This window comes from Mixophyes fleayi, chromosome 5 (assembly GCF_038048845.1).
Source record: "Mixophyes fleayi isolate aMixFle1 chromosome 5, aMixFle1.hap1, whole genome shotgun sequence".
NCBI classification, from domain to species: Eukaryota; Metazoa; Chordata; class Amphibia; order Anura; family Limnodynastidae; genus Mixophyes; species Mixophyes fleayi.
This window is the reverse complement of record NC_134406.1, coordinates 167,455,618-167,466,694: the sequence shown is the minus strand read 5'-3', so window position 1 is coordinate 167,466,694 and position 11,077 is coordinate 167,455,618. Positions and strand designations below refer to the sequence as shown.

Genomic DNA, 11,077 nt, shown 5'->3' with positions numbered 1-11,077 from the left:
GTCTAACATTCTGAAATTTTTAGAGACTACTGATAGATCGTACCATCGTTCTGTAAAGTATAGTTCTTAAAATATATATAGTGGAGAAGCAACAGACGTAGATTTTGGCGAAGTAAGCCAAAATTTTAAAATGTGTTTTGTAAAACTATGAAAGGGCAGAGATAGATAGATAGATAGATAGATAGATAGATAGATAGATAGATAGATAGATAGATAGATGTGTTTGTGTGCGTGTGTGTTGTGCGTGTATCTATCTATCTATCTATCTATCTATATATATATATATATATATATATATATATATATATATATATATATATATATATATTATTTCAGATCACACAGGAATATGGAGTATATGTATGGGAAATGAGTATGCTTTCCAGGGGTGTAATTTCTTTTAACGCGGTTGCTTAAGATTCAATGAATGGCACTTTTTTTAAAAGCGTTTTAAAACCATATGCCCCTATCCTCCGCAGTCCTGTTTTATTTTATTATTTAGTTGTTGGCCACATAGCCCTGTACTTACACACAAGTTTTAAGGTTCTGCCCATTCTGTCCTGCTTGTAACACTGTTTCCACGGTACTGAAATATTCTATTAGGTTAGGTGTCGTTATATGCCTAATATTCAGGAACATTGTAACGTTCTGTTTCCTGCTAATGTTATTTACATTATGTATAATTTGGTATGCAATACAGGACTTCAAACATGCCGCTGAGCAACTTACATTATTATTATTATTATTAGTAGTAGTAGTAGTAGTAGTATTATTAAAGAATGACAATGTACACAAATAGCTGGATAAAATATATTGTGTTTTCTTGTTTTTGCACACACCTCTCTTAACATCTGTGATTATAGAAACTGATAACAAAATGAATTAGTTGCGTTGGGTGCACTGGGAACGTTATCCAATAGGATCAGTCCTGCATCAGACTTCCTGCTTCCCTTGGAACTTGTGATGCTTCCACAGAATGACATTGAACATTCGCGATCTCCCAGGGTCCTCCAGATCTTCATAATCCTAAACATTCCTCTGACTCGAGCATGCTATGCCAGAGAGAGTCCAGCGTTTCACCTTGGAGTCTGGCACACTGGCGTGTGGCTGTGTTGACTAAAACGTCTAAATGAAGTTGATAAATGGTGTAATTGCGTGTATTAGAGAAGGCAGCTAGGGGGATTGGGTGCAGCAATTCCTGCCCCGATGACTAGTGGACAGGGGCCAGATGGAAGGGGGTGGTCCCTTCGCTGCTGTACATTTCTGTGATGTATTCAGGGGGGTCTAAAGAAGAAAAATAGAGCAAGATTTAGGAAAGTGATAGGTGGTCGAGTTTTGTTTGGTTGCTGTGACTTTTACGCAGGACTCCACTCTTTCCTACTCTTATAGGGATACTAGAGGCAGAGAGACAGAGATGGCCACCGGGTGGGAGGCGCTATTAAAAAAGTACAAGCAATAAGTGAGCCCACGATAGATAGTCGGATCAAGAGACTATTTGCCAAGATAAGGATCGTACGTGGTTTTATTTTGCACTTACAGAGAAAGGAGCTGGGTGTACAAACCGTGCGCTGAAGGGAAGTTATGCAGACAACTGAGCCCTCGGATTTCAGCGGCTGTTTCCTGAGCTGATAGTGCCACTCAGCGTCTCAAATCCTTGGACTTGATCCCTCCAGGGGATTTCATGTCCTCGGCCGTCTGCAAGAGGTAAATAGGTCATCCAGTTTCCAAGAAGGCACTTTTTTTTACGAGTGAAGGCTCATACCTACCACACAGTCTGCGTGTGTGAGTGTGTGCGCGCGTATGTGTGTGTGTGAAAGTGTGTGTATGTGTGTGTGCAGCACTGGTGCTTCCAGATGACCACGGAGAATCACAGCCAGCACTTAGATCCTTCAGCTCCCCTCACAACCAGCCCCACCACAGGGGCTCTGCAGCCTGCACTAATGAGCCAGCAGTCCGCAGCCATGGACACTTCCTCCTCTTCCTCATCCAAGAACAAAAAGCCAAATTCGGGACTCAGGCGCCCAGAGAAGCCTCCCTATTCTTATATTGCTTTAATTGTCATGGCCATTCAAAGCTCTCCGACCAAAAGACTCACCCTTAGCGAGATCTACCAGTTTCTGCAAGCCAGATTTCCCTTTTTCAGAGGATCTTACCAGGGCTGGAAAAACTCTGTGCGCCACAACCTCTCTCTGAATGAGTGTTTCATCAAGTTGCCAAAGGGGCTCGGGAGACCAGGCAAAGGGCATTACTGGACAATCGACCCTGCCAGCGAATTTATGTTCGAGGAAGGGTCTTTCCGACGCAGACCTAGAGGATTCCGAAGAAAATGTCAAGCTCTGAAACCCATGTATAGAATGATGAATGGTATAGGTTTTAGCACGTCTATCCTACCCCAAGGATTTGATTTCCAAGCCCCATCTGCTTCCCTTGCATGCCACAGTAATGGCTACAACTTAGATATGATGGCTAACTCTATGACAGGAGGATATGATGGCTTGAGTGGAGGTCACCATGTCCCACACATGTCCCCTAATCCTGGCTCTACATATATGGCGAGCTGCCCTGTATCCTCAAGTGGTGACTATGGACCAGACAGCAGCAGCAGCCCTGTCCCTTCTTCTCCTGCTATGGCCAGTGCTATGGAATGTCATTCTCCTTATACAAGTCCTACAGCCCACTGGGCATCATCTGGGGCCTCTACGTACCTAAAGCAGCAGGCCATGCCACCTACTAATGCAGCGACTGCAGGTATACACTCAGGCATGTCCTCGTACGCCTTGGAACAAACTTACCTCCACCAAAATACCCGGGAGGATCTCTCAGGTAATTGCTATAGTATTTCATATGATATGTCACTGACAATGGCTAACCTGTTTCTAGAACGAAACTGTTCTTTTTATGACCAGAGTACAATATTATTACAGTTGTACACAATGCATGTCATTTAAAGAGCAATGTTTCAGTATGCACTTTACTAACGCTGGCATGCTGCAAGCTATTTCATCTTATTTCAAATTAGAGTAAAGTAAATGTTCTGCATTTATAGTCGGAGCGTCTCCCCATTATTGGTGACTGTGAGTGTCAGTGAGCTTTACTCGTATTTCAATTTCAATAATAAATGACTTAATCAATTACTTAAACTGGTAACCAAACAAGAGCAGCACATTTATTAAATTGATAACATGAGAGACACCTAAAAAGCTGCTGGGTTGAATGACTGTAGTCACAGGTCATGAGTAAATCACAAGCAAATGGCCCTCTTGGGACAGTGCATTACACTTATAGCACTAATATAGAACACCGTTGCAGGTCTTTGTATACATCTACACACACACACACACACACACACACACACATATATATATATATATATATATATATATATATATATATATGTATATATCTATATATATATATATATATATATATATATATATATATATATATATATATATGTATATTATATATATATATATATATATATGTATATATATATATATATATATATATATATATATCTCTATATATATATATATATATATATATATATATATATATATATATATATATATATATACACACACTGACATAGATGCACACGCACAAAAATGGATCATTTGCTCTCATTTATAGTATTGCTGGCATATTGGTTTTTTCATGCCCATCTAGCGATGCCTGAAAATGACTTTTCATTGTCTAGTGCACCCACACGGTCATCAACAGCAAATAAATAAAATGAATGCAACATTGTACATAACATATTAAAATGGTATTAAATACAATGTGGTTATTAAACACACAATTATGTGTGACATTTCAGTAGAAATATATTATATGCGGGAAATATAGGGTCCTATACTGTAGTGTTAGTAGATTTCGAAAAATGAATATTATTTGTCGCGTTACTTGTGCCTGGAGATGAGTAACAGTAATAGCATATACGGCTATTCTGTTTGCCTGCAGTGATATTATAATAGATCCAATAATGAATACTTAAGTAATCACATACATACTAAAAGCGCAAGGCTGGGGGCGATGTAAAGCTGCAGAACATACTGGATTTGTACAGGGAAATTTGCAAATAGACCTTTTAAATGCGGGTCGCAGAGGTTAACTAAACAAAGACAGTCTAGGCTGGACCACACCGAAGAGGATTTGAGCCTGACTTAACCCACATGAGAGCAGCCTCTTGTTCAATTTTATGGGAATTTCAACAAGTAACAACTGCAAAAAAAAAAAATATATCTCAGTCCGTTTTTTTATTCCACTCTCATTGAACTGTCAATCACCCTCACTGGAGCCAGGCAATCCGTGTTATCTGGAGGATATTCCCTATGGGAATTTATCTCTATAATAAGTATAGTCCCGGTTTACTAGGTTAGATTACACGCGCTATAGCTGCATTATGATTGTGATTATCACATGAGAGAGCCATTATTTTAGATCACATTATTACATGAATCCTTATAGAATGCAGTAATTCAATGAGGGGCAACATATAAGAGCAGCACAATAGCCGAAAAGGTAAGCTGGTGATGATGTACTGACTGTATACTGACTTCAGTCATTTCACATCTGTATTATACTATTTTGTGCTCTGTGGCTACCTACAACATAATACATTTCCATGGAATGGCAGTAAGTCCCTCTGGGAATGGCATCCATTGTTGTAATAAAGTATCCTTTTATTATTAATGAACTCTGAAAAGAAGACTGTCCTGCAAGGTTATATGATGTATGTCTGTTATAGTGACGTGTATTTGTAAGACAGGTATATCAGCAGTTGGTGTAGTCTTATTGTATTAATACACATATTGCATGTTAGTGTTCCCTGTGACTGCTTACATGAATATAAGATACATCTTAATTCACAAATATTATTTTTTTCGTAACATGTATAAAATAGTTCTCTTTAACACACTTAGACAGTTTTTGCAGCATATGATATATCTTTATTCAACCGATGGCCCCCTGATATTCTATCGTTTGTCTTCCTGTGCCACCAACACCAAAAATACATTTTACATTTCTGAACATATCCTTGTCTCCGACATTTACCACATGTCAGTATTTTATAATGTTCATAGACAACAAGAATAATATATACTCTAAAATCAGCGGCTGAAACCGTTATGTTTAATGTAATATATATATATATATATATATATATATATATATATATATATGGTGAACAAACCGACTTTTTAATTACATCTCAGGAAAATGGTTTAGAAGGACATTTGTGTAAGCAAATCAAAGATCTGATTATAAATTATGGCTTCGTTCTATTACTTTTCAATGGGGTTCAATAATGTCAGAGTAGTTAATAAGCGCAGAATTAAAGCGCGTAACGTCATGCTCATCATATATGTTTCTACATGATAGACATACAAAGAGATTATGTACATGACATCCACATCCAAAAAATACAGAAGATACCAAAGTGATTTTTAAAGGACGGCGATACTCGATAATCGTTTAGATTCACTATATTAGCTGCCCAGTACTACTGGATTTAATGCAAATTAAAATAAATTCGTCGTTTTTCGATATTATGATGAAGGGAACTTGTATTTGTACAATTAGCCTGTTAAAGTTATAAGCATCTTTAAGGAAACGTGGGCTAATTATTATCAGTCATTTTAACGGATTTATCTATACCTATAAAGTCAATTTATTACTTTATAGTAAATTTTCTTCCTGCCCTGCCAATGTCACAACCACATGAAAGTTAATCCCTTTGTCCATTAAAAAAACTATAATACAATGTACAAATTATGGTACCAGATTAAAGATAAGATTAGAGTAATGGTAAGACATATTACAGTGTTAACATATACTGTACACAATTGACAATCCCTTTCTCCGACAATATCTTGCAAATCAGGGTTATTTTCACTTAATTAGCAAAATTCTTAACTTTAATTAGGAAGCCAAACAGCTCGTTAAAACGTGTTCACGTTTTACATGCACTCATTTTACCTTGAGGAAAAGGCAACTGGTCATGTATTAAAAATTAATTATATAATGAGGTGTCTGCATAGTTTTAATGAGCCTTGTGAAAGTAATCCCTATTTTAAAGGTACATTCTTGACTTATTTTTACATAAAATCACACAAGTCTCTAATAGATTGAGCCCAACAAATGAATGCAGTTGTTACACACTTTCATGTTGCATTAAATGCAATTTTAAGGCAGATTAGAACCAGAGCGCTTGCTTTGCTGAGGTTTAGAAATTCATATTTTCTCACATTGTTAATCCTTGGAAACTGATTAGATCCGGATCATAAATAGGAAAGGTGGAAAGAGTTACATGAAATATAGCAAGGTGAAGGGCTACAGACAGAACAGGGAAACAGTCAGGGAAAGTAAATTGTTACCATGGCAACAATTAATATTGACACTGTACACTATAATGTATGCGCATGTGTGTTCTGACCTCTTGTTTTCTGAGTTTAAGTATAACTATAAAGTTCGCATCCTCTTATAATTGTATTATCAGATATACGATATTGTTTACACGAGAATATTAATATCTGTATTTTTAAAGCATATTGACGACCCTGCTCATGTAACACGTAAATACACAAACAGAAAATATAAAAACTTGCAGCTGCTGAAGACCCATATGCAAATAACTAATATAATAATATGTTGATATTGCATGGTGGTATGTAATGTCTTCTATGAACGTAGAAAGGGCAATTGCTATTTTTCGGCAGATTATCGGGTTTCCTGTTCCCCTGATCTGTTAGTTAGGGCATTCGTTTATGACGCTATTTGCTATCTGGAAATAACTGTATGTGTTTGTTATTTCCATTGCAGTGGGATTACCTCGTTACCAGCACCACTCATCCCCTGTGTGCGACAGAAAAGATTTTGTGCTCAATTTTAACGGGATTTCTTCTTTCCATCCGTCTGCCAGTAGTTCTTATTATCATCACCATCATCACCAGAGTGTCTGCCAGGATATAAAGCCTTGCGTGATGTAAAGGATCAGATTGAAATAAACCCAGTGGGGTTTATGAACAATGGAGAGTAAGAATCGCACTGCTGGATCTGTGCTATGTACTGTAACGTACAGCACTGTACCATGCTATAATTGTGGGCTCTACTGGACCTGGGATATATACTACACTCTTCCATGCCGCTATGCCACCATACTATATTTGTGAGTGAATTAAAACCCCAGTGCCGGACCTATTTTCCATATAGTGTGCCATGCTATAACTATAGGCGAGAGAAAATCGCTCTGTTGGACTTGTGCCATACTGTCCTGTACTGCACTGTGCTATGCTGTCAGACGATAATTGTGGGCAAGTGGAGATCCCAGCGCTGGACCTAAGTCTCATGTACTTTATTGTACTGTGTCATGCTGCCATACTGTTGTTCTTATTACATAAGGTAGCTGACTACAGTTTATTCCTTTTGATCTTCTTCCAATGGACCTTTCAAGTATTGAGGCACTTAAATGCATCATTGCCCTCTTAATAGGTAATAGGTAATAATAGAGTTTGATATGTTTACAAATCTGTAATCAGGGGACATTTTCAAATCAAATGTGTACAAGTACCCTTCACAATATACGTCTTCTTCAGGTGCAGTTCTTACACCTGTTGCTCAAATGCAGGTCTTAAAACCAATTGCTATTTGTCTTAAAAAAAAAGTCGACACATAGGAAAATGTTTGTCTTGAAACAAGCGCAGAACAGTACAAACGAAACTCAGTTATACACCAGAATAAGATATGAATTTGCTGCCGTAAGAGAAGAGAAAACGTTTAATTTATTACATAAACATTTTTTTTCATTCAGTGCAGTTTACTACTTTATTGCATTTTTGTTATTAAAGATTAATTATATCGTACTATAAACTCTTTTGGTCCGTATATACAGTATATCTAAATACCCAAGTCTGTCACCCTACACCTGCAGCATAATTCGCAATCAGATTGTGAGTGCAAAATGCAGTCTTTCTATTCTAATTTGTCTGTAAAGGCTAATTCTATTTGGAATTAAAACAATCATGGAATGATATTTCGATTCCCATATCTGCGATAGTGAAGTTGTTATTTTGTTTGGTAAGTTGTCCCTGTAAATATTTTCTATGTGACTTAACCATGAATCTTGGCTCATGTAAAAATGCTTAAAATAATCTCCACAAGGTGGGAATGATCCTCTGCTTCTAAAACAACCTTAAAAGATGAAAAAATATTAGTTGTGGATGATTTGTATGAAGCGATCTCCTTAACGCTCTCTCCCTCTCTCAATCCCCTTTTTCCCCATCTGTGCTCTCACTTCTTTGTTCCACCTCCGCGGTCTCTTTATCTCATTCTTTCTATGACTCCCTCTCTCTCTGTTTTTTTTATTTCATCTACCCCTCTCCATGGATGTACTCTCATGATTACTATCTCTCTCTCTCTCTCTCTCTCTTTCGCTCTCTCTCTCTCTCTCTCTCTCTATTTTTCGCTCTTTAATCCATCTGCTACATTACCGTCTAGTATTAAATAAATGTATATACTAGGAAATAAACATTTTAGTATTGCCGAAAAAAATTCAACAATGTTATTTTTTTTTTAGATTTTCACAGTATGTTGAAATAAAATGTGTTACCGAAATGTGTATAATCACACTATGCTTTTTAAGGAAAGATTATATTTGCACTTATGTAGTCGTGAAATGTTGTTCAAGTATTCAGATGTACATTTTTTTCAATAAAATGTTTATAACTCCCAGCAGAGATGATATTTCTTATGTAGATAGATCATATCAATGGATACATTAAACAGTGAAGGGATACACACATTTGAAGCATTGGGATATTTTTTTATAATAACAAATATTCATGGGCTCATGTTAAATTTAATGCAAATTGCATTTCTGGTGTGTAATGTGCTTTTTTATTCCTGCAATAGCGCACAAAGCACTAGTTCTGAAACTAGTGGTTTGTGCATATGTTCAGATATAGAAAAGCGCATTATAAGCCAAAAACACAATTTTACATTCAACTTAACACGAGTCCCTCAATGAGCATATATGTGTCTTATATTATGTAATGACCTCTAGACAGCTATGTTAGTGATTATAGAGACCTAGTAGTGAGGTGGTAATAACATGGGGCTTCATGTAGAATTGGACACAATTTTGGTCTAAAACACAGGTGTAAATAGTGTCCAAAAACGACACCATTATCAGTTCTTAACTGATCTTAACAGTTCTTAACTGATCAGTTCTTAACTTTCACCAGGGGTAGGGCACCAACAACAGATATCTATCTGCACCTATGTTCATCTGTCACATCTGTCATATTTGCTTGAACACACCCTGATTGTGCTTTGTCTATGTTGCTTGTTCCTTGCCTCCTGTGATTCTCCTCTATAAGGGCCTGATGTAGAGCCGGACGCAATTTACACTTAACTTATAAGTGTAAATTGCATCCCATAGTTTATACAATATTCCAAGTCAAATGGATGTTTAAAATACTATGCAAATTGCACAAACATGCCTTATGGGCCAGTGTGCATGATGCTTCATGATGTGTATCAGTCACAGCAGCCCTGTAATGCAGATTAATGAATAAATTAATGAATGTAAAAAAGCAAACAAAAACAAAACAGCACACAGGTTGGTTAAGCTGTTTGGGAGGGGGTGCACACCTTTATTTAAATTTAATAATAATTTTTTTAATTCTTTTTTTAATACAGCAAGGTCTGTTGCACCAGCAGAAAGCACCCGTAAAAAATAGGTCTCCTAGAGACCTATCTGAGGCAGCATGGCATGTAAGTGCGTGAACACGACTTTACATTGCTAGGCTCACCCACTAACTTCCCCGTTCCACCTCTCTGAGCGCAGAGAGGTGCAAGAGGAAGATCCACTTCAGTCTGAATGCAAACTGAGACAGATCCTTGGCTAAAAGTGCTTTCTGCATTGTTCAGTTGGATTTGCGTCCGACTCTACATTAGGCTCTAAGTATAAGGAGCTGTATACGCAAGATGCAGATGTGATGGACTCTGCATACAAAATCAAGCATTAGTCTTATTTTAAGCTAAGCAAATGGAGTTGCTTCCACCTCTACATGAGGCCCATATTGTTCATACTACTCTCCCCGGTGGTTAACAGATTAATGCTAGTGCATCGCATATTGCGCTCTATATTTATTTTTTGAAGCTCTATTTACATTAAGCCAATATTAACTGTGAATAGCCAGAAGTCTTCTGTTTCCTGTCGTGTTCCCAGATCCTATTAATAAAGGTGGATAGTAAATACAAAAGACCCCTGGAAACTACTGAGGTTTCTCAGACAGACTGCAGCTGCACCTAAACTCCACTCTTCTGCTGAGCTGACATGAGACTATCACAGTAATGCTCCCCCCTTTTCTCAGTCTACACAACGGACCACAGCTGTCAGTCTACCTTCTGCTATCTGTCATTTAATAGTCATGTGAACATAAAATAAACAATTGCCAAAATGCTCAATATGAAAATGCAACATTTCAAATATCTAAAAAGTAACCTCACTAAGTAATTACTTTAATTATTATAGATATTTGAATTACTATAAAACCAATATAGTTTGCCACCCTTCTACAATGTTGGCGTACGTTGCTATTTGTAAGTATTTACTGGCTGGTACCGCAGGTGGGGATTACATATGCCCGTAATCACCCTCTAGATCAAATTTAAGGATTACAAAATGAAGGGGATCTTAGGTTGCAGATACATTTCCAGCACACATAAGTACTTGCACTGTCTCCTCTGCAGGGCAGTGTGGTTTGTAGGCATTTCCAGAGGATGTTTATTGTTTGATATAAATACTGTATTTAGTGTCTGTAGAGTGTGTGCATATAGTGTGCGTGTATGTATATATATATATATATATATATATATATATATATATATACACACACATATAAATATGTTAATATTGTGGTAAAATACCACTCATCTTTGCTGAAGTCTTTTGATTTCCCCTAATACTGTACAGTGCACAAAATGCATTGTTCTTATTTACTCCATTGCTGTGAGTGATAGTACCTTTTATAGCTAACACTACTCCTTTCAGTAACCACTACTAATTGCA

General features: G+C 37.1%; 1 protein-coding gene across 1 annotated transcript; it reads left to right on the top strand.

The window, feature by feature from the left end:
* Positions 1 to 998: 998 nt before the first annotated feature.
* Positions 999 to 8,194, top strand: FOXF2 (forkhead box F2). Its single transcript, XM_075212986.1, has 2 exons — positions 999 to 2,823; positions 6,826 to 8,194. Exons 1-2 carry the CDS (start codon positions 1,854 to 1,856, stop codon positions 6,990 to 6,992), a joined length of 1,137 nt encoding a protein of 378 aa, XP_075069087.1. The 5' UTR covers positions 999 to 1,853; the 3' UTR covers positions 6,993 to 8,194.
* The last annotated feature ends 2,883 nt before the right edge of the window (positions 8,195 to 11,077 follow it).

What these genes read in the sequence shown, in the direction of transcription:
- FOXF2 (XM_075212986.1), top strand. Translation starts at nt 1,854, where the DNA reads ATGACCACGGAGAATCACAGCCAGCACTTAGATCCTTCAGCTCCCCTC. An exon ending in TACCCGGGAGGATCTCTCAG is followed by an intron (nt 2,824 to 6,825) that starts GTAATTGCTATA and finishes TTTCCATTGCAG; the next exon opens with TGGGATTACCTCGTTACCAG.